This window comes from Balaenoptera musculus, chromosome 12 (assembly GCF_009873245.2).
Source record: "Balaenoptera musculus isolate JJ_BM4_2016_0621 chromosome 12, mBalMus1.pri.v3, whole genome shotgun sequence".
Lineage (NCBI taxonomy): Eukaryota > Metazoa > Chordata > Mammalia > Artiodactyla > Balaenopteridae > Balaenoptera > Balaenoptera musculus.
Genome location: NC_045796.1, coordinates 84001913 through 84026042, shown reverse-complemented (window position 1 = coordinate 84026042; position 24130 = coordinate 84001913). Strand labels below are relative to the sequence as shown.

The 24130-nt window shown below is 39.6% G+C and overlaps 2 protein-coding genes across 6 annotated transcripts in view; one reads left to right on the top strand and one right to left on the bottom strand.

Annotated features, from left to right (window-relative positions):
* Positions 1–2151, top strand: part of SMAP1 (small ArfGAP 1) — a 153293-nt gene extending 151142 nt beyond the window's left edge. For all 5 annotated transcript variants that reach the window (XM_036871267.1, XM_036871265.1, XM_036871268.1 and 2 more), the window contains one exon: positions 1160–2151. In XM_036871267.1, coding sequence (XP_036727162.1) covers positions 1160–1422 — 263 coding nt within the window. In that variant the 3' untranslated portion in view covers positions 1423–2151. The remainder of the gene's footprint in view (positions 1–1159) is intronic.
* Positions 2152–2296: 145 nt separating this feature from the next.
* Positions 2297–24130, bottom strand: part of B3GAT2 (beta-1,3-glucuronyltransferase 2) — a 78095-nt gene continuing 56261 nt past the window's right edge. Inside the window, exons 3-4 of the mRNA XM_036871270.1 lie at positions 2788–2936; positions 2297–2667 (exon numbers count right to left, since the gene is read on the bottom strand). Of these exons, the coding sequence (XP_036727165.1) occupies positions 2581–2667; positions 2788–2936 (236 nt within the window). The 3' untranslated portion in view covers positions 2297–2580. The remainder of the gene's footprint in view (positions 2668–2787; positions 2937–24130) is intronic.

Below are 24130 nucleotides of genomic sequence, written 5' to 3'. Positions count from 1 at the left end.
AAAATCGTAAGTGCCAAACGTCAGTAATGGCTTTTGTGCAGCCGAATGCTGAAGCAGACCCAGCTCAGGTTAGGGTGCCTGCTGAACCCGGAAGGACTTACCCCACCTTACTCCGGGCACGCCGAAGCGGGTGCTCTTCTCCAGCTCTCTCTTGGTGGGGTCTGCTGGCCATGACAGGTACTAAACATCCTTTAGTACCTAGGAAGAAGTGACCTGCCCCTCCAGACACTGTGCCTCCTCAGTGATGTGGTTAGTATTAGGGTTTGTGAAGAACTAAGAACTGCAAACGGTTGAACTTTACTAATACAATCCAACCCTGAGCATAGGTTTTGAATCCACTGTACTTAGTGGTAAATCTCCTTGCCTTTCCTTCACTTACCATCAGTCTTAGAAGTGAGAGCACCACAGGGGAGGGTTAGGAGCCTTATGTACACACGACTCCGGTCTGGAAGAAAAGCACATGTAATCTTACACCTTTTGTCATATAATAGGCGTTTATATGGTTGGCTATAGCAAAAGAAAAATATGTTTTATGACCTTGTTTAATATTTAGAAAGTATACAGAGCTATTTAAGACTTGAATAAAGGCAGAACAATTGCCATCATATACAATTCATAATTTTGGAGTAGTTTACTTTCAAACATTTCCTTAGTCCTTAGTAGTTAAACTATAGTTGAAAGTATATCCTAGAAAGTATATAGTTGAAAGTATATGCTATTATAGTTGAAAGTTCGAATAGCAGACTCATAGCACATCCAGATGTGAATCCATAGATTGCTTTGGTACTTTTTCCAGTGGTTAATCTTTGGGGGACAAGAAATTGAGTCCAGAAAATGAATAAATATAAAATGATTTGAGACCACTTTATAGACAGGGCTGAAAAGCAGAAGGAAATAGCAACCAAGAAGGGAACACGGTAGCTATTTGCTTTCTGTGGAGAAAGCATCGTGTGGTCGTCTGCTTTTACCCCAGGGCTCAGACAGCTCTTCACATGGATGAAAAATACTTAGAGTTGCTATTAAGCGTCCGTGTCTCTCTGAGTAAATCAACTTCGAATAAAGGCCCGCTTCTACTAAAATAGGCTGGCTATTAAAAATGTCTAGCAGTGGCTAAGAAACCAGGCCTGAAAAGTGAAGGATGCCTTTTGTGTGTTCACAGGTGAACCAGCAGATGGCTGGCCTGAGCCTGGGCAGCGCAAGCCCCGCGGCGGGCTTCAGCCAGCCCCCCGGCACCACGGCGGGGGCAGCAGGGTGGTCAGGGGGCTCGTCAGGCCAGACGCTCAGCACACAGCTGTGGAAGTGACCCTGCAGCACGGCCCACCGCGCTCCCCCCCGCCGACGTTCCTGCGGAGATGCAGCTGGGTTCCCCTGTCATTCGTGTACATAATATTTTTTTCTTTTTTCCCCATTTGTTCATATTAAGAATTATCTGATTGACTGATTGACCGTGTTGGTCTGTACTGATGGATTAAATTTGCTGTGGTGAAAAGCAGGTTGAGAAACCATTTCATGTCGAGGGCAGCTTTTGCTCACATTTCCCAGGATTTCATAGACACAGTATCTGGGAAGCTGCTCGGTCAACGTGCATAATCAGTTTCCCTGTCGATGAAACTATAGCTCTCGTGTTTGCATATAAGGGAAGTAGCTATCATGTTTGTTAGTAATACCTCTAACAGTATGAACCCCACCCCCAGATTAGCCAGTAATCCTGTAGGAAGGTACTGTATGATCAAATGTTTAATCATATAAATAGAATGTCAATGTATCACTGAGCACTGTTTTCTAGTGTATCCAGATTCTTTTATGTCGTCATTCACGTCACTGTGCTGTTGCTATGATGTGCGTAACCGGGAACGTGGTTAGAGAAAGGAAGATAAACCTGGATGTTACTACAAAATTAATTAGTTGTTTAACGGATGTTTGAAGAAGTCAGATTTTACCTGCCTCCCTTGTAATTGGGATCTCTTCCTATGTACACATAGTGCTAGCAAACACGAGACCTTTCTCTGCACTAGATGCAAACAGGGTAACTAAACAAGCCACTTCAACCCTTGAAGGTGTATCCAGGTTTATGACAGTAATTGTGTTTACATTTTATGGTGCCTAGTACTGACAGATGTCATATCCCTGTATTAAACAGATGAATCCATAGACCTTTTTTTGTGGGTTTTATTTCCTATGATATATACTGCCACCAATCTTACAAAAGTTACTTCACGTTGCAAAGTCACAAATTGGGAACGTGTTGTTGACAGAATACTTGTCATCTGTTTGTTTTGAAAACCTGTTCAGTTCTACCAATTAATTATAAGGCCAAATGGGAAAAACAGTATGTAAGAAGATCCTCAGAATGGTACTAGCCTGCGTGCCATTAGCTGTGCTGTACAGAGACCCTCCGGGTTGGTTGTAAGGGAGCATGCAGAACAAATGGAGACAAGAGCGGAGGTCTCTACCCGCGCTCAGCTTCCGGACACGACCGCCCTGTAAGCAGGTGCCCGTCGGGAGGAGAGCAGAGCAAACGGCCCCCGGGTGCCCGCAGCCCTACCCCGCACGCCCGCCAGAGCACCAGCTGCGGCTCCGTCACACCTCGATCGTCACCGCGTCCAGGTGGTACTTGGGCTCGTTGGCTAGGTTCACCTTCTCTGTCCGAGTGTGCCACACGAGGACCTGCGGGGAGGAGACCTGACGGGTAGCCACGCTCTCGAGGGACACACGGCAAGGTCAAGCGGCATGAGTGGCTCTCAAGGGACACATGGCAAGGTCAAGCGGCACGAGTGAAATGAATACCTTGGTGCAGTTACTTGCTTTCGGTTCCAGTTCTTCGACGGTCGTGATCTGCTTTAGAAAGTCAGATTCCTGCATCCCGGGCTGGGACCCACGACGCTTAAATACAGCTTTGGGGTTGGACAAGATGACTTGAAGGCTTACAGCAAATCCTTTGTAAAAGTAAAAAAAAAAAAAAAAAAGTCTTTAAAGTGAAATACTGGTGTACTTCTCTTTTTTTCTATATAATCTCGGTCACATCAAAACCCGTTTTTTCAGTATCTACCCTGGGCCAGGTCAGTTCACAGAGGTGAACAGGAGCGTTGTCTGCACCATCACAGTCTCAGAAGGACAGCCCACGCTTACAGTAGAGCACGTCTGCCACCCTGATCGAGGCTGTGTGTGGAGGGGGTGGCTTCTGGACACTGCGTAGCCTGTTGATGACAAAGGGTGCACGTCGCAGAGGCCGTCAACCCCCCCCCCTCCACCCCGCACGTTTGGCCTCTGGGAGTAACTAGAACTAAATACACCTGAAAAGCACACAGACTCGCCCTGCCTGTCCCCGGGGAGCAGGCTGCCCCGCTTTCCTGCCTGTCCTCTGACATCTACATGTGTTCCTACCAAAGCCAGCGCTGCTCCGATGGACCCGGAGGTTAGAAGACGGAGGAATCCAAGTCCGGTCAGTTAGCTGGGAAATGAATACAGTCATTTGGTATAAATTTCCAATTTGATTCAATCTGAAAAGCGGGGCATGGGGGGCTGGAAATCAGTGCAGGAGATGACATCAGGCCATTTGGCAAATTTGGTTTTTGTAGTTCATTTTTCAAGGAAACAAATGAGTGTCAATTTCCTTAAATGGTTTGGTGTTATGAAAAATCATTACTCCTCTTTAGTCTGTAGTTTAACAAACTCTGTGTTACAGGCTTAGCCATTAAGCGCTCCACAAGCCGTCTCTGGAAGCAGCTGTCACAGCCGTCCTAGCTGTTGTGAAAGTGCACCCCGACCTCTGCTCTTCACGACTAAGCTGACTCTGTAAAGCCAGGCACCCTTCCAGAGTTAGGGGGATCAGTCTCCAGGAACGTTTTCTTAGCAACTTTTTGCCCTTCCTTGCATTAACTGAGCTGACTTACGCTGCTTTTTGCAAACGCATAGTTAGCAAAGCTAATATCAAATGATTCCAGTCAGTCATGGGGGAGCTGTGAGCAGAGCACAGCCAGCATCTCTGAACCTCTCCAGGTGCGGGACTGCAGACCCACGCTCCTGACCCCGCTGCCCCCGTGGGAGAGCGCACCACGAAGCTGCCTGCAGACACAGGTGGGCACCGCAGGCGCTGAGCGAGCCCGAACACGGAGACGGGTGCTGCGGAGCGCTGTCCCGAGGCCTGGCCCGGGGTCTCCACCGATCCCGGCGGGGCAGCACGTCCCGGCAGAATTCGGAGTCAGCACCTCCGTTTTCTCGTGGGTCCCTGCGGCTGAGAACCGGCCAAGTCACTCAGCCTCTCTCGATTCTGAAACTCCCCCGTTTCCTCACCCGCAAGGGTGGCGTGACACCCCCTCCCCTTACGTCTGATGTGAAATTAGTGAACAGAAAGACTTCACTAACTGCAAAGCTCTGTTCAGAGGACGCTAAGATAGATAAATGCCAATACCATTGTAAATACTGTCATGAGGGGAGATGGCATTAGCCACCGCTTATGGCTGGAGAACAGCGTTGACGGGAAGAGGCTCAGGAAAGTTCCAGGCCACCCGCGTTTCACCCCACTTGGCTAACAAGTCTGAAGTCTTCCTCGGCTGTGGCTTCAAGAGCCCCGGGCCCCAACAGGAAGTCAAAGGTTCAAATTAACACAAAAAAAGTGACTTCTACTAGGTCAACTCAGATCTTAGGATGAAAAGATTTCTGGGGTTTTTTTCATGTGCTTTAAGTAAGCCTCATCCTTTTTTTCCTAGTTCAGAGTCTGCCCTTTTTAACCATACCGAAGCTCCTGGTATATTTCTCACATGGCCTCAAGGTACTGATTTTATTTCCCCATTCTCATAAAAAAAAAACCCAGGATCCGAGTTGCGCAGAAGTCATTGTGAAAATTATATGAAGCCACTTGGATCTGACTTCCTTCGTTTTCCCTCAGACTAACATTCATCATCGTGACCACTGAAGGATTCAGATTAAGAGTGTCTTCTTGCTTTCTGTAGCTCAGGAGTATCCTGCTAGCTCTTAAAGCAGTTATATGGCGAAGTCTACCACATAGACAGGCAGAGCTGACAGCCAGCTGTGAAGCTACACCCTGCTCTGCTGCAAGGCCCTTTCCTGGTCCCACTGGAGAATGGGGTGCAGGCTGGCAGCCTGGGGAGAGATTTGGCAGGCAGCCGGCTCAGCACCGCGGCAAAGTGGTTTTCTATTTAGTGCAAAAGCGGGAGGGGGGCCATTGAGACACACCTCTCCTCCCCCCCCCCCCTCAAGCCTCCCCTCTCCACTGTCTTCACCAGGCCCTGCTCAGTGAGCTCTTCAAGGGAAGCAGGTCACAGCAGCACCGGGAACCCCTCGAGAACTAGGCCAAGCCTTGGGCTGCCTTCTGGGGAACCCTCTGACCTGCTGTGAACCTGGAAGTTAGACAAGGAGTTTTTCGCTCCTAAACCATTGCTTCCAACCCAAGATAGGTATCTTGAGTTTTCTTCATTTCCAAGCACTTAACGCCTCAAGTATTGTATGTACCCTTCCCTTTTGTCAGTGAAATTAATTTAGTTTTAAAGATGTTCTCAGGGACTTCCCTGGTGGTGCAGTGGTTAAGACTCCACGCTCCCAATGCGGGGGGCCAGGGTTCGATCCCTGGTCAGGGAAATAGATCCCACATGCATGCCACAACTAGAGTTCGCATGCCACAACTAAGGAGCCCACGTGTCTCGACTAAGGAGTGGGTGTGCCACAACTAAAGGAGCCCGCCTGCCGCAACTAAGACCTGGTGCAACCAAATAAATTAAAGAAAGAAAGAAAGAAAAGAAAGAAAGAAAGAAAGAAAGAAAGGAAAGAAAACCGGATCATTTAAAAGAAAAAAAAAACGTTCTCAGAAGCCTTTGAGATACTAGGAGCTTTATAAAAATCATGGAAGTAGGAGTCTCTGTCCTGGTCAGTTGTGTAAAAAAGTGCAAATGAACACTGGTTATTCACAGTGAAAGCAGGATTTCCTGGCTTCTCAGGTGGACGGGGTGGGTGGTGGGGACCCAGTCCCTCCCAGTCAGAGGGACCGCCTGGCTCAGTGTATGTTTACCGATGAACAGATGCAGCTCCAAGTCCATCAGGCCATTTCCACTTACTTACGGACAAGATGGCGGAAGCAACAAGGACTGAGTTTTCCCTACTGTCTTAAACAGCGAAAAACCAGACAAAACATTTGAAAAAGTAGTTTCTAGGCCTGGGGAAAAGGACAGGACACAGGACAGAGATCTCTGAAAGGAAGAGACAAATGTGAGCCCTACAGTTGCCCCAGCTTCCCGCCTGAAGGCTCTGCCCCCGGGAGGGGGACACACACAGCTCTGCCATCTCCTTGAGCTGAGGGAACAGAATGGAGAACTCCAGGAGGCCAAGACAGCTGGAATTCAGGGGGCATCACCCGAGAGCAGAGAGTGCGGCTGTCTGCAGAGGGCTCGCCTCCAGTGCCGCTGAGTCTGGTGGGTAGATGCTGGTGAGACTCCCTGAGTTCAAGGAAGGAACCACTGGAGGGGAACAGGTGGATGGGTCAGTCCCTGGAGGCCACTCAGGCCTGGGACAGGCCACGTGCCCCACGGCCAGGGCGCAGTGGGCGACAGCTGGGGTGCCCGGAAGAGTGCCTGCACGGCCACTGGTCCACTGTGAGGCCAAACTAGCCCTGAAATGAAGGCTTAGCTGGTTTGCCCAACACTTTAAGCCAGGAAAGGATCACAATGTTCCTAAGTAACTTAATTGTATCCCAGAAAAAAGCTAAAAGTAAATTAAACAAATACATATATAACACACAAACATATAATTATACTCACATATACACACCCGCGAGTATATGTGTGCGTATATATGTATGTAAAATAAATATGTTACACACTTTATATATAGAAATACAATGAAATATAAAGAACAAGACATTTTTTTTTCTAGAACCTAGCAACATAAAATTTTTTATGCCTGAGATACAAAAATGACCAGATGTGCAAAGAAGCAGGAAATTATAATCCCATAAGGAAAACTCAGCAATCCCACTCCTGGGCATATTTCTGGAAAAAACTATAATTTGAAAAGATACACGCCTCTCAGTGTTCACAGCAGCACTATTTACAATAGCCCAGACACGGAAGCAACCCAAGTGCCCATCAACAGATGAATGGATACAGAAGATGTGGTATACATACACAATGGGGTACTACCCAGCCATAAAAATGAATGAAATAATGCCATTTGCAGCTACAGGGATGGACTTGGAGATTATCATATTGAGTGAAGTAAGTCAGACAGAGACAAATACCATATGATACCACTTATATGTGGAATCTAAAAAATAATACAAATGAACTTACTTACAAAACAGAAATAGACTCACAGACATAGAAAACAAACTTATGGTTACCAAAGGGGAAGGGGAGGGGAGGGATAAATTAGGAGTTTGGGATTAAAATATACACACACGCAGTAGATATAAAATAGATAAACAACAAGGAAGTGCTGTACAGCACAAGAAACTATACTCGGTATCTTGTAATAACCTATAATGGAAGAGAATTAAAGAAGAATATATAAATATATAACTGAATCACTAAAAAAATTATATAAATTTCATGTGTACAACATTATATTTCAACTTCTGTATACACTACAGTGTGCTCATCAGCAAAAGTTGACCCTCTTTACCCATTTGGCCTTCCCTCTACCTACTTTCCCCTCTGGTAACCACTACTCTCTTCTCTATATCTGTGTGTGTGTTTGGTGTGGTTTGGTTCATTTGTTTGTTTTTAGATTCCACACATGAGTGAAGTCATACCATATTTGTCTTTCTCTGACTTATTTCACTTAGCATAATAGCCCTCAAGGTCCATCCCATGTTTTCACAAATGGCAGGATTTCATCTTTTTTTGTTTGTTTTTGTTTTTCTTATGTCTGAGTCCATTGTATATACATACCACATCTTCTTTATCCATTCCTCCACTGAGGGGCACTTAGGCTATTCCTATATCTTGCCTATTGTAAATAATGCTGCAATGAACATAAGGGTGCATGTACCTTTTCGAATTAGGGTTTTCATATTCCTTGGATAAATACTCAGAAGTAGAATAGCTAGAAAATTAATTATTCTTAAATTTTTTTAGGAATCTCCATACCATTTTCCATAGTGGCTGCACCAATTTACATTCCCACCAACAGTGTAAGAGGGTTCCCCTTTCTCCACACCCTCTCCAGCATTTGTTTTTCTTGCCCTTTTGATGGCAGCTATTCTAATGGACGTGAGGTGATACTGTGGATTTGATGTGCGTTTCCCTATTAGTGATGTTGAACATCTTTTCATGTGCCTGTTGGCCATCTGTATGTCTACTTTGGAAAAGTATTCAGGATGTTTGGTTTTTTGTTCTTGAGTTGTATGAGTTCTTTATATATTTTGGATATTAGTGCCTTATCAGATGTGTAATTTACAAACAGCATCTCCCATTTGGTGGGTAGTCTTTTGGTTTTGTTGATAGTTTCCTTCACTGTGCAGAAGCTTTCTAGTTTGATGTAGTCCCAATTGTTTATTTGTGCTTTTGTTTCCCTTGCCTGAGGACACACATCCAGTAAGATATTGCTAAGGTCGATGAAGTAATATACTGCCTATGGTTTCACCTAAAAGTTTTGTAGTTTCAGATCTTACATTCAAGTTTTTAATCCATTTTGGGTTAATTTTGTGTATGATGTAAGATAATGGTCTAGTTTCATTCTTTTGCATGTGACTGTCTAGTTTTCCCAACACCATTTATTGAAGAGACTGTCCTTTCTCCATTGCATGTTCTTTGCTCCTTTGTCATATATTAACTGTCCATATACACGTGGGGTTATTTCTGGGGTCTCAATTCTGTGCCATTTATCTGTGTGTCTGTTTTTCTGCCAATACTATGTTGTTTGGATTACTATAGCTTTGTAGTATAATTTGAAATCAGGGAGTGTGATACCTCCAGCTTCATTCTGTTTTCTTTCACTATTTTTTGGGGCTATTCAGGGTCTTTTGTATATCCATATATATTTTAGGAATTTTTAGTTCTATTTCTGTGAAAAATGTCATTGGGATTTTGATAGGGATTGCACTGAATATGTACATTGCACTAGGTGATATGGACATTTTAACAATGTTAATTTTTCCAATCCATGAGCATGGATTAACTCCACTTCTTTGCATTTTCCTCGATTTCTTTCATCAATGTCTTATAGTTTTCAGTATACAGGTCTTTCACCTCCTTGGTTAAATTTATCCCTAGGTATTTTATTCTTTTTGTTAAAATTATAAATGGCATTTCTTAATATCTCTTCCTGAGAATTCGTTGTTAGTGTGTGGAAACACAACAGATTTCTGTGCACTCATTTTGTACCCTGCAGCTTTACTGTATTCATTTATTACTGTTTTTTGGTGGAGACTTTAGGGTTTTGTATGTATAATATGATGTCATCTGTAAATAGTGACCATTTTACTTCTTCCTTCCCAATTTGCATGCCTTTTGTATATTTCTCTTGACTGCTCTGGCCAGGACTTCCAATACTATGTTAATAAGAGTGGTGAGAGTGGGCATCCTTGTCTTGATCTCAGAGTGACAGCTTTCAGTTTTCCACAGTTGAATATGAGGTTAGCTGTGGGTTTGTCATGTATAGCCTTTATTATGTTGATATATGTTCCTTCTATATCCATTTTATTGAGTTTTTTCCATGAATGGGTGTTGAATTTTGTCAAATGCTTTTTCTGCATCTATTGAGGTGATCATATGATTTTATTTTTCATTTTGTTAACGTGGTGTATCATGTTGATTGATTTGCCGATGTCGAACCATCCTTGCATCCTTGGAATAAATCCCACTTGATCATGGTGTATGATCCTTTTAATGTATTGTATTCCGTTTGCTAATATTTTGTTGAGGATTTTTGCATCTATGTTCATCAGAGATACAGGCCTGTAATTTTCTTTTTTGTGTGTTTCCTTGTCTGGTTTGGTATCAGAGTAATGTTGGCTTCATTATTATTAAGTTATGAAGCATTCCTTCCTCTTCAAGTTTTTGGGAAGAATTTGAGAAGCATAGATATTAAATATTCTTCAAAATTTGGGTAGAATTTCTTCTTCTTTTTTTTTTTAGATTTAGTTGTCTGTCCTCTTCCACCTGTATCATTTCTATTTTTCTGTCTGTGAGCTTGTTAACTCTCTCTTCCATCTGATCTGCTCTGTTTCCAGTGCCTTCTAATGTGTTCTCTTCATCTCCTTTATTGGGTTCTTCAGCTCCAGAATTTTTGTTTTGTTCCTTTTTAGAGTTTCAATCTCTTTGGTAAGTTATTCCTTCTGTTCGTTCATTTTATTCCTGAGCTCAGTAAACCGCCTTTCTGAGTTTTCTTGCCACTCACTGACATGACAGCTCATGACAGCTGTTTTGAATTCTCTATCAGTTAGATGGCAGTATTCCGTGACTTTAAATTTGGTTTCCAGAGATTTGTCGTTTTCTTTTTGTGATGCTGAGTTACCACGGTTTTTTTCCGGTACTTGACTAGTTGTTCCTTTGCTGGTGCATTTAAAGTAGCGAACACCTTTCTTATTTAGGTAAAGCTTTAAAAAACTTGATTCTAACAATTCAACAGGATAGAAATTAGAGGCTTTTCTTTTGTTTTTCAGTAGGCGGCGCTACAGCACAAGTTTTTGGTTTCTCTTACTTAGGCTGCCTCTGGCTATATTTGAGAGTCAGCACTTTCCTCCCTCCGCGGCCCCTGCCAGAGGTGTCACCTGGTGCCCTTGGTGTTGCTGCTTGTGTCTCTGGGGTTGCTGGTGCCTTGCTGTTGCCAGTATCACTGCTGTCACTGGCACCACAGCTTGGGGCCCTGGGATGGTGGGTGCCTACACTTCGCCCAGGGTTGCTGGGGTCAGGGGCTCTACAGCCATGAGGGGAGAGAGCGGGTGGTGGGGGAGCTGGGGCTGTGGGTGCCTCTGCCACATGAGGGGTTGTTGGGCTGCTGCAGGTTGGGGGGCCAGAGTTGCAGGTGCCTCCATGGTGGGGGGATGGGGTCACAGGTTCTGCTGCCACTGCTGCCTGGTTTCCTGTGGCCAAGGGCCCTGCTGCACCAGGAATCTGGATTCGTATGCACGGCCTCCCCTGCTGCTACCGGGTTCTCTGGGGCTGCAGGCTCACCTGCCACAGTCCCAGGGTCAGGATCACAGGCTCTGCCTTGGCTGTCTGCTCCAGGCCACCCACCTTTAGATGTACAGATGTGTGGAGATCACTGGCATCCTGGCACGTTGGGCAGAGGAAACCTTGTAGATTGAAGGGAGAGACAAAGGGAGCATCTCATGCTGCCATGATGCTGACATCAGGCACTAAACACTTTTATTAGGTAAGAAGAAAGGTCTCAGCTCAATGAACTAATCACTCACCTTTGTCCACTAGAAAAAGAAGAGTAAATACAAGCCGAAAGTGAATAGAAAAAAGGTCCTGATAAATACGATCTGAAATTACTGAAGTAGAAGTAGAAAACAATAGAGAAAATCAGTGAAATCAGAACTGTGTCCTTTGGGGAGGGGGGGAGTGAATAAAATTGATTGATATCTACTTTTACTTATTAGGAAAAGAGAAGACACAAATTACCAGGAATGAAAGAGGAGTATCGATACAGATTCTACAAACATCAAAATGATAATAAAAGCATATTATGAACAACTTGATGGAAGTATATTTCACAACTTAGAGAAAAATGGACAAATTCCTTAAAAGATACAGGCCATCAAGCTCGCTCATGAAAATTAGATAATCTGAATAGCCCTTGATCAATGAAAGAAATTAAGTTTATAGTTAAAATCTTCCCACCAAAACAAACAAAAAACAAAGGTTAAAAAAAGACCTTCCAGGCCTAGAGAGCTTCATTGGTGATTTCTAACAAATGTTTAAGTAAGAAATAATATAACTTTTCCAGAGTACAGAAAAGGTGGGAATACTTTTCAAATTCTCTGAGGCCAGTAGTGCCCTGATGCCAAAATCAAACAGAAACATTACAAGAAAACTACAGACCAGCAACCCACATGAACACAAACAGAAAAATTCTTAAAGTTCTAACAAATTGAAGCCAAAAATTAAAAAGACAACAAATCATGACCAAGTGAGGCTTATTTCATGACTGCAGTGTTGGCTTAAGCTTACAGAAGCAGTCAATGTAATTCACCAAATTAAGAGGCTTTTAAAAAAGAAAGAAAAAAACCCCACACCTGATTATCTCAATAGGTGAAGAAAATGCACTTGACAAAATCTAACATCTAAACATGATTTTAGGAAAGCCTCTCAGGTCTTCTCTGGTGGTGCAGTGGTAAAGAATCCGCCTGCCAATGTAGGGGACACAGGTTTTTATCCCTGGTCCGGGAAGATCCCACATGCCGCAGAGCAACTAAGCCCGTGCGCCACAACTACTGAGCCCGTGCGCCACAACTACTGAAGCCCAGGTGCCTGGAGCCCGTGCTCCACAAGAGAAGCCATCACAATGAGAAGCCTGCGCACCACAACGAAGAGTAGCCCCTGCTTGCTGCAACTAGAGAAAGCCTGCGGGCAGCAACGAAGACCCAACACAGCCATAAATAAATAAATAAATAAATAAATAAATAAATAAATAAATAAATAAATAAATAAACAAACTAATTAATTAAAAATAAAAAATAAGAAAAGCCTTAGCAAACTAAGAATAGAAGTGAACTTCCTCAACTTGATAAAGTGCATCTACAAAAAACCTACTGCCAACAGTATACTTAATGGTGAAATATTGGGTGTTAATTAAACCACTGAAGATTGAATGAAGCAGGATGTCTGCTCTCAACCTTTATTCAACAATGTACTGGAGATCCTAGCCTTTGCAATAAGGCATAACAAGAAAAGAAAAGAAAGAAACAAAAGGCAGACAAATTGGAAAGGGAAAAGCAAAGTCCAGTAAACCTCTTCTTCCCCATTCAGCCATGTTAACAGCATCAGTAGTGCTTATCAGTTCCATCTACTGTGTATCAACTTAGTCTCCCCTGCATATACTTGTCTCACTAGCACATGCTCTCTTTTCTAACTACACATAATCTAATTTCAGCAAGGTTCTTACAGATCAAAAGTATTTCCAGTTCCCAAAAGACAGTTTTTGGCAACAATTCCTTTATTGTCTGGTCACAAGAAAGATACTAATGGCTTTTTTTTTTTTGAACAGTCACTCTGACTAGTTGTACTAGAACACTAGGCTCTTGACACACTTCTGCTGTTGCCAGTAAGTATCAAGTACTTTCAAAAGTCTCTCTCTCTCTCTCCCCACTTTAAACAAGAAGAAGAAAAGATTCCAAGTTCCCAATTAAAATGTATACCCACAATAGTCTCAGGGAACTTGTTGGAGAAAGATATGTGTCCAACACCTCCTCTCCTCTCTTCTCTAATTTTTTCTGTGGTCGACTCTCCTGTCATCTCTCTTCCCAGCAAAGCATACACTGCCTTTTGGAGTGTCATGTGGGCATGTGTGTGTGTGAGAATCTTCCCTACCCTCCTTTATTGAGATATAATTCATCTATTGAAAAATGCCTTTTTTAAAGGATATGAATTAAGTGGCTTTTGGTATATAACTCTGGGCAACATTTTTGGTAAAGACTATTCTTTCTCTACTGAATGGTCTTGGCACCCATGTCAAAAACCCTTGACCATAAATGAAGGGTTTCTTTCTGGACAATCAATTCTATTCCATTGACTCATATGCTTATCTTTTTGCAGTACCACACTGTCTATTACTTCAGCTTTATAGTAAGTTTTCAAATCAGGAAGTGTAAGTCTTCCAACTTTGTTCTTTTTCAAGATCATTTTGGCCATTGAATCCCTTGCTTTCCCATATGAATTTTAAGATCACCATGTAAATTTCTGCAAATAGGGCAGCCAAAATTTTGATAGGAATTGCATTGATTCTGTAGATAAATTTGGGGAACACTGCCATTTTGGTAATATTAATAAATCTTCCCCCATAACATTAAGTCTTCTAATCCATGAACGTAACGTGTCTCTCCACTTATTTGGTTCTTCATTAATTTCTCTCAGTAATGTTTTACAGTTTCCAGTGTACAAGTCTAATACTTTCTCTATTAAATTTATTACTATTTTATTATTTATGACACTGTTGTGAATGAAATTGTTTTTAAATTTCAGATTGTTCATTGCTGGTGTACAGAAATAAAACTGATGTACATATATTGATCTTGCATCCTGCAAACTTGATAAATTCATTTATAGCACTATTGATTGTGTGTGTGCATGTGTGTGTATGCATGCACATGTGTGTATTTCTGAGGATTTACTATGTAAGAGACCATTTTACCGTGTAAAAGATCTTCTTCCTTTCTAACTTAGATGCCTTGTATTAATTTTTTTTTCACCTAATTTCCCTGTAATTTATAGTACAATGGAGAATACAAGTGTCAGGAGGGGTCATCCTTGTCCTATTCTTCATTTGAGGGGGAAAACTTTCAGTTTTCAACTCTTAAGTATGATGTTAGCTGTGGGGTTTTCGTAGATGCTGTTTATCAAGTTGAGAAAGTTCCTTTCCATTCCCCAGTACTGATCTTCTAGTGTTTTGATAATGAAAGAATGTTGAATTTTGTCAGACGATTTTTCTGCATCTATTGATTTATGTGGCTTTTGTGCTTTATTCTACTGACATGGTATATTATTGACTTATTGACTTTTGTATATGAACTAACCTTACACTCCAGGGATAAATTCCATCTGGTCATGGTGTACAATTCTTTTTTATATGTTGCTGGATTAACTTTACTAGTACTTTGTTTAGGAATTTTGCATCCATATTCATAAGAGATATTAGTCTATAGGTTTTTTCCTTTGTGCTGCCTGGTTTTTGAATCAGGGTAACACTGGCCTCATAGAATGACTTCAAATGTGTTCCTGCCCTTCTATCCTTCTGGAAGAGTTTGTAAAGGATTTTTCTTAAATCCTCTTTAAATGTTTGGTAGAATTTACCAGTGAAGCCATCTAGAACTGGGCTTTTCTCTGTGAGAAGTTTTGATTACTAATTCAGTGTATTTCTTATAGGCTTATTCAGATTTTCTATTTCATTTTGAGTCAGTTTTAATAGCCTTTTGATGAATTTGTCCATGTCATCAAGGTTATCTGATTTGTTTGTATACAATTTTTCATGGTTTTCTCTTATAATAAGAAAAAAAAAAGTCTGTTGCTGTTTTCATCCCTGAATCTTGTATTAATATGAGGCTTCTCTTCTATTTCCTGGGCCGCCTAACTAAAGATTTGTCAATTTTGTTGATGCTTTTCAGGAACAAACTTTTGGTGTCGTTGATATGCTCAACTGTTCTTCTATTCTCTATATCAGTTATTTTTTCTCTAATTTTATTTCCTTCCTGCTCCTTATTTGGGGTTTAGTTTGCTCTTCTATCTCTAGTTTCTTATGGTAAATGATTAGGTAATTGGTTTGAGATCTTTCTTCTTTTTAATAGAGGCATTTGGAGCTATAAATTTTCCTGTAAGCACTCCATAGGTTTTAGTATGTTTGTTTACATTTTCATTCATCTCAAAGTATTTTCCAATTTCCCTTGTGATTTCTTGGTATTTAGGAGTGTGCTGTTTAATTTCCACATACTTGTGAGTTCCACAGACTCCTTTCTGGTATTGATTTCTAATTTCACTCCAGTGTGGCCCAAGAACATACTTGGAACACTTTCAATTATTTTAAATTTATTAAGACTTGTTTTATGGCTTAACATAATACTTATTTCATGGTCTCTCCTAGAGAACGTTCAATTGTGCATTTGAAAAGAGTGTGTAATCTGCTGTTGTTGGGTGAAGTGTTCTATAGATGTCTTAGGTCTAGTAAGTTTATAGTGCTTTTCAAGTCTTCTATCCCAGTTGACCTTCTATCTAGTTGTTCTATTACTGAAAGTGGAATGTTGATGTTTACAGCTATTATCTTTGAATGTCTATTTCTCCCTTCAGTTCTGCTGTTTTAGCTTTATGTATTTTGAGTCTCCGTTTTAAAATGTGTACACATTTATAATTGTTTTATCTTCTTCATAGATTGACCCTTTTTTTTTTTTAGGCTGTGTTGGGTCTTTGTTGCTGCATGTGGGCTTTCTCTAGTTGCGACGAGCGGGGGCTACTCTTTGTTGCAGTGCATGGGCTTCTCATTGCGGTGGCTTCTCTTGTTGTGGAGCACGGGCTCTACATGTGGGGGCTTTAGCAGTTGTGGCTCGTGGGCTCAGCAGTTGTGGCTCACAGGCTCTAGAGTGCAGGCTCAGTAGTTGTGGTGCACGGGCTTAGTTGCCCTGCGGCATGTGGGATCTTCCTGGACCAGGGATCGAACCTGTGTCCCCTGCATTGGCAGGCAGATTCTTAACCACTGTGCCACCATGGAAGTCCCTATTGACACTTTTATCATTATAAAACAACCTTTTTAGTGTTTGGTAACAACTTTTGTCTTAAAGTCTATTTTTTCTGGTATTCATATAGCCACTCCAACTCTATTTTTTTTTTTTTTTGGTTTCTGTTTAGATATGTCTTCTTCCATTCCTTTGCTTTCAACCTACTTGTGTCTTTTAATCTAAAATGTTTGCCTTGTATATAGGATATAGCTGGATCATATTTTTCTACCCATCTGTCCATCTGCTTTTTGATTGGTTAATCCATTCACACGTAATGTAATTACTGATAAATTAAGATTTACATCTTCCAGTTTACGATTTGTTTTCTGTGTGTCTAATATATTTTCATTCCTCTATTTCTCCATTACCATCTTCTGCTGCATTAAATAGGTATTTCCTAGTGTACAATTTTGCTATCTATCATTCTTTTACAATAGTTTTTGGAGTTATTTACTTAGAGGTTGCCCTGGGGATTGCAATTAGTATTTTAACCTCTAACAATCTATTTCAGATTAGTACAAGCTTAATTTCATTAGTATACAAAAATTTTGCTCCTACACAACTCCATTCTTTCCCCTCCTCCTTTGTGCTGTTGTCATACAAATTACATCCATAAACATTGTGTGTCTCTCAACCCAGATTTCTAATTATCATTTTATGCAGTTTCCTTTTAAATCAGAGAAAGAAAAAAGAGTTACAGGTAAAAATTATATTTATACTGTCTTTTGAATTTATAGATAGAGTAACTTTTACTGGTTCTTTTATTTGTTCATGTGGATTAGAGTTACTGTCTAATGTCCTTTCATTTTGGCTTAAAAGACTCCCTTTAGTATTTCTTGTAGGTCAACTTTGCTAGCAATGAATTTTCATGGCATGTGTATGTTGGGAATATCTTAATTTCTCCTTCAATTTTGAGGGATAATTTTGCTAGATATAGAATTCTTGTTTGACAGTGTTTTCCTCCAGTATTTTGAATATGTCAAACCACTGCCTTCTGGCTTCAGTGGTTCCCATGAGAAATCAGCTGTTAATCTTTATTGAAGATCATTTAAACATGATAGGTCATTTCACTTTTGCTACTGTCAAGATTCTCTTCAGCATTGTCTTTCAATAGTTTGATTATGATGTATGATGTACTATTTGAGTTTATCTTACTTAGAGTCCATTAAGCTTCTTGGATGTGTACATTAATGCTTTTCATACAAATTTGGGAAGACCATTTTTTCTTCAAATGTTCTTTCTAGTCCTTTCTTCTCTTTCTCTCGGACTCGTAGTATGCATATATTTGTACCCTTGACCCATAGGTCTTTGAAGCTCTGTTCGTTTTTCTTCATTCTTTTCTCTTCCTCAATCATCCCAATTGACCTATCTTTAGAATACACTGATTCTTTGGTCTGCTCAAATCTTCTTTGACCCTCCTAGGGAATTTTTCATCTCTGTTATTGAACTTTTCAACTATGGCATTTCTACTTGGTTCTTTTTAATTTTTTAAATTTAATTAATTTAATTTTTACTTCTTTATATCCCCTATTTGATGAGACAGCATTCTCATATTTTCCTTTAGTTATTTAGACATGGTTTCCTTTGGTTGGTTGGATATATTTAAAGCAGCTGCTTTAAAGTCTTTGTCTAGTAAGTCCAATGTCTGGACTTTCTCAGGGACAGTTTCTATTACTTGTGTATTGGCCATGCTTGTTTCTTTGTATGTCTTGTAACTTCTTGTTGAAAACCGAACATTTTACATAATAGAATGTGGCAACTCTGGACATCAGATATTCTCACCCCTCTACTAGAGGTGTTGCTTTATGTTGCTGTTGCTTGTTGTTGTTGTTACTGTTTGTGACTTTCTTGAACTAACTCTGTAAAGTCTGTGTTCTTTGCTCTGTGTGGCCACTGAAATCTCTGCTCAGCTTACAGATCAGTTAAATATTGGACATATATTTCCTTAAATTCCTGGAACCAAAGAGCCTCTCAGTCTTTGCCAAGGGGCTCTGTGTGCATGTTGGGCCTGTGTTCAACACTCAGCCAAGCAGTTTACAACTCTGCCTTAACCTTCACCACTTCCTGCTTGCACAGAGGCTTGATCAGCCAGAGAGGAGAACTCAGGGCCTTGAAACATTTTTCTTAAGCACATGCACAGCTCTGGACATGCATACAGACCTAAGCATACACATGGCCTTCTAGAATTCCAGTAATATGTCAGAGCTTTTCAAAGCCTCTTATGGAATAAAATATCCCCCCAACTTTTTCTTTTAAATGTTTTGCTCAGCTTAATGTTTGCCACAACTATAATCATTGCCTCATGGAGCTGTGATGGTAAACAATCAATATTTTGTTTTTCTTTCTGTTTTTTGTTTATTTTGGTTTGGTTTTGGTTTTGTTGTTTGGGGATTTTTGTGTTTGTTTTTTGATTTTGAAAAAATGTCCCCAGAGAAAAAGCCGTTTGCCCTGGGTGAGCTCTAAGTGAGGTCAGAAAAAGACAAGCTTTGTGAAAGGAATTTTCTAGAGAACTGTTATTTCAAATAATGGCAATTTTCTTAGAGCAGAGCTCTGAATGAGTTCCAACCTTGTTCTTTCCTCCCAGTGAATGCTAGGGTCAGTAGCTGTTGATTGTTGCCATGACTGTGGGGCTCTTCATTGTCAAGGCTACCGTGGCACTGGGGAAAATGGGTGGGAATAGGGAAAGTTGAAACAATGCAGTGCTCACTGTTCTTACAAAGATAATAGCCATTTTTCTTGAATAAACACTCTCCAGATTGATGTACACCTTGGATTAGTTTCCATAGTCCTGAAAAAGTTGACTTTGACAATTCTTGCAGTATTCTCATTGCTTTTATACAGAAAAGGCTCTTCAGAGATCCTTACTCTGCCAATACCAATGAGGGCACTGCCTTTCTTTTTTCAAATCCCCAGTCCCATTATAATCCTTTGATGTGGATAAGCATGGAAGAAGAAACTACAGTTACATAGGGCATGAAGGTTAAAAGTGAACAACTGCTGAGGAATCAAAAAATACCTTGAGACAAATGAAAATGGAAATACAACATACCAAAACTTATGAGATATAGCAAAAGAAGTTCTAAGAGGGAAGTTAATAGATATAAATACCTACATCAAGAAATTTAAAAAGATCTCAAACAATCTAACTTTATACCTCAAGAGAATAGAAAAAGTACAAATAAAGCCAAAAATTAGTAGATGGAAGGAAATAACAAAGATGAAAGCAAAAATCAATGAAACAGAGACTTAAAAAAACAAAAAAAACAGAAAAGACAAATGAAACTAAGACCTGGTTTTTTGAAAAGATAAACATAATTGACAAACCTTTATAGCTAGACTCACCAAGGAAAAAAAGAGAAAGGACTCAAATAAATCAGAAATGAAAGAGGAGATATTACAACTGATAACACAGAAATACAAAGGATCATAAGAGACTACTGTGAATAGATATACACCAACAAATTGGACAACCTAGAAGAAATGGATAAATTCCTAAAAACATACAATCTACTACAACTGAATCATGAAGAAATAGAAAACATGAACAGACCAATTTCTAGTAGAATATTGAATCAGTAATCAAACACCTCCCAACAAACAAACGTCCAGGACCAGAGAGTTTCACTGGTGACTTCTAGAAAATATTTCCAAAGAATTAATACCAATCCTTCTCAAGCTCTTCCAAAAACAATAGAAGAGGGACCACTTCCAAACTTATTTTATGAGGCCAATATTACCCTGATACCATAACCAGACAAGGATACCATAAGAAAAGAAAATTATATCCCTGATGGACATAGATGCAAAAATCCTCAACAAAATATTAGCAAATTGAGGGGCTTCCCTGGTGGTGCAGTGGTTGAAAGTCTGCCTGCCAATGCAGGGGACACGGGTTCGAGCCCTGGTCTGGGAAGATCCCACATGCCGCGAAGCAACTGGGCCCGTGAGCCACAGCTGCTGAGCCTGCACATCTGGAGCCTGTGCTCCACAACAAGAGAGGCTGCAACGGTGAGAGGCCCGCGCACCGTGATGAAGAGTGGCCCCCGCTCGCCACAGCTGGAGAAAGCCCTCACACAGAAACGAAGACCCAACACAGCCAAAAATAAATAATAATAAATTAATTAATTTAAAAAAAGGGATAAGTTAAAAATATATATATATATATTAGCAAATTGAATTCAACAATACATTAAATGAATTATACACCATGATCTAGTGGGATTTATTCTGAGGATGCAAGGATGATTCAATATCTGAAAATCAATCAGTGTGATCCACCACATTAACAAAATGAAAGATAAAAATCATATGATCATCACAGTAGATGCCAAAAAGGCTTTTTAACAAAATTCAACATCCATTTATGATAAAAACTCTCAACAAAGTATATATAGACAGAATGTACCTCAACATAATAAAGGCTATATATGACAAGCCCACAGCTAATATCCTACTCAATAGTGAAAAGTTGAAAGTTTTCCTTTAAGATCAGGAACAAGACAAGGCTGCCACTTTTATTCAATATAGCATTGGAAGTCCTAGCCAGAGCAATCAGGCAAGAAAAAGAAATAAAAGGTATGCAAATTGTAAAGGAAGAAGTAAAACTGTCACTATTTGCAGATGACATGGTATTACATATAGAAAACCCTAAAGACACCACCAAAAAATTGTTAGAACTAATAAACAAATTCAATAAACTGCAGGATACAAAATCAATACACAGAAATCTGTTGCATTTCTATATACTAATGACAAACTATTAGAAGTAGAAATTAAGAAAACAATCCCATTTACAATTGCATCAAAGAGAATAAAATACCAAGGAAGAAACTTAACAAAGAAAGTGGGGCAGGGGGAGGGATAAATTAGGAGTTTGGGATTAACATATACACACTACTATATATAAAATAGACAACCAACAAGGACCTACTGTATAGCACAGGGAACTATACTCAATATTTTGCAATAACCTATAAAGGAAAAGAATCTAAAAAAATATAATAGATATATATGTATGTATAATAATCACTTTGCTGTACACCTGAAACTAACAAAACATTGTAAATCGACTATACATCAATTAAAAAAAAGAAAGAAACTTAACCAAGAAGGTGATATATATCCTGAAAACTATAAGACATTGATGAAAGAAATTGAAAGAAAAACTATAAGACATTGATGAAAGAAATTGAAAACAACACAAATGGAAAGACACTTCATGCTTATGAAGTAGAAGAATTAATGTTGTTGAAATTTCCATTATACCCAAAGCAATCTATAGTCAATACAATCCCTATCAAAATTACAAAGGCATTTTTCTCAGAAACAGAACAATCCTGAAATTTGTATAAAACCACATGACCCTAAATAGCCAAAACAATCTTGAGAAAGAAGAACAAAGCAGGAGGCATACACTCCCTGATTTCCAACTATATTACAAAGCTATAGTAATCAAAACAGTATGGTATTGGCATAAAAATAGACACACAGATCAATGAAAAAGATCAGAGAGCACCGAAATAAATCCACACATATATGGTCAACTAATTTACGACAAAGGAGCCAAGAATATACAATGAGAAGAGGACAGTCTCTTCAATAAATTGTGCTGGCAAAATGGACAGCCACAGGCAAAAGAATGAAACTGGACCATTCTCTTACATCATACACAAAAATTAACTCAAAATTGATTAAAGATTTGAACATAAGGCCTGAAACCATAAAACTCCTAATGATCATAAACATAGGTGGTAAGCTCCTTGACATCAGTCTTGGCAATGATATTTTAGATCTGACACCGAAAGCAAAGGCAACAAAAGAAAAAATAAACAAGTGGGACTACATCAAACTAAGAAGCTTCTGCACAGCAAAAGAAACCATCAGCAAAATGAAAAGGCAAATCATATATCCTATAAAGGGTTAATATCCAAAATATATAAAGAACTGAAAGCAAAAAACAATCTGATTTTTAAAACGAGCAGAGGATCTGAATAGATATTTTTCCAAAGAATACATACAGATGGCCAATAGGTACATGAATAGGTGTTCAATATCACTAATCATCAAGGAAATGCAAATTAAAACCACAATGAGATACCACCTCACACCTGTTAGAATGTCTATTATCAAAAAGACAAGAAATAACAAGTATTGATGAGGGTGTGGAGAAAAGGGAACCCTTGTGCACTGCTGCTGGGAATGTAAATTGATGCAGCCAGTATGGAAAATTGTATGAAGTTTCCTCAAAAATTTAAAAATAGAACTACCATATGATCTAGCAATTCCACTTCTGGGTATTTATCACGAGAAAATGCAAACATTAATTCACAAAGATTCATGCACCCCAATGTTCATAGCAGCACTATTTACAACAGTTAAGATGCTGTAAGATGTGGTGTACGTATACACATATAATGGAATATCATTCAACCACTACAAAGAAGGAAACTTGCTTTTTGCGACAACACAGATGGACATTGAGGGCATTACGCTTAGTGTAACAAGTCTGGGAAAGACAAATACAATATGATCTCATGATTCTCATATATATGAATTCTAAAAAGAACCAATAAACAAAAAACCCAAAATCAAACTCATAGAAACAGAGAACACATTGGTGGTTCAGAAGTGGGGGGTGGAGAGTGGCTAAATGGGTAAAGGTGGTCAAAAGGTATAAACTTCCAGTTACAAAATAAGCCCTGAGGCGGTAATGTACAGCATGATGACTATAGTTAATAATACTCTATCATATATTGGAAAGTTGCTAAGAGAGTACCACCTTAATCTTAAAAGTTCTCATCACAAGAAGAAAATAAATTTGTAACTATGTGTGGTGATGGAAGTTAACTAGACTCATTCTGGTGGTCATTTTGTAATATATATAAATACAAATCATTATGTTGTTCACCTGACAATAATATAATGTCATATGTCAATCATATCTCTATTAAAAAATGGAAAACTGATACTTAAGTACATTTTTTCATAATCTTATTCCTTCCAGTCTTAGCATCTGCCAACAATTCAACTGAAAAAACAAATATGTTAACAGTAGTGTTTCAAGAATCATTTTCACTAGACTTAAATCAGATACAGAAAGCAAAAAAAAAGGGCTGTCTAATAGGAATGTGTCCTTTATCTATTTACTATCATTTCTAACTTGCCACTGTTTCATGCAAATGTTCAACTACAGATTTTCATGGTTCTAAGAGTGAATGCTTGCATGCCAGGCTGTGCTCTTTAACGACCATGAGAATGATTCCTTCCTAATCTCCTGCTTCCTAAGGGGCAGACAGACTACAGCTTTCCACACTTACTTCCAATTATACTTTAGGGTGATTTTCCTCTAGCACAGAATAGGAATGAAAAAGCATGGCCTGGCCTTTAAATAGGTCTGTTAATCTGCTCCAGAATACTGCCTGAAGCTGTATGATTGCTTCAGGGTAAACTTTTGTTTTGTTTTGTTTTGCCTTTATTACCATCTAGTTTTTAAAACTTCTCAAAAGCCTTTTAGCAGCCATTGTTCTTTGTGGGGAAAAAAAAAACATTCTTTATTTCTAAGAAGTGTTCTTTATTTAATCTATAAACAATTCATTTAAATCTCTACTCTGGAAACAATAAACCATCACAGAAAACTAAATCTTCTGAGAAAACAATCAGGATGCCGAACAGGGACAGAAAATTTGATCCACAGAATAAAAGATAAATTCAGGAGGTTTAATTAACTGAATACTAAAAATATCCACGAATGAT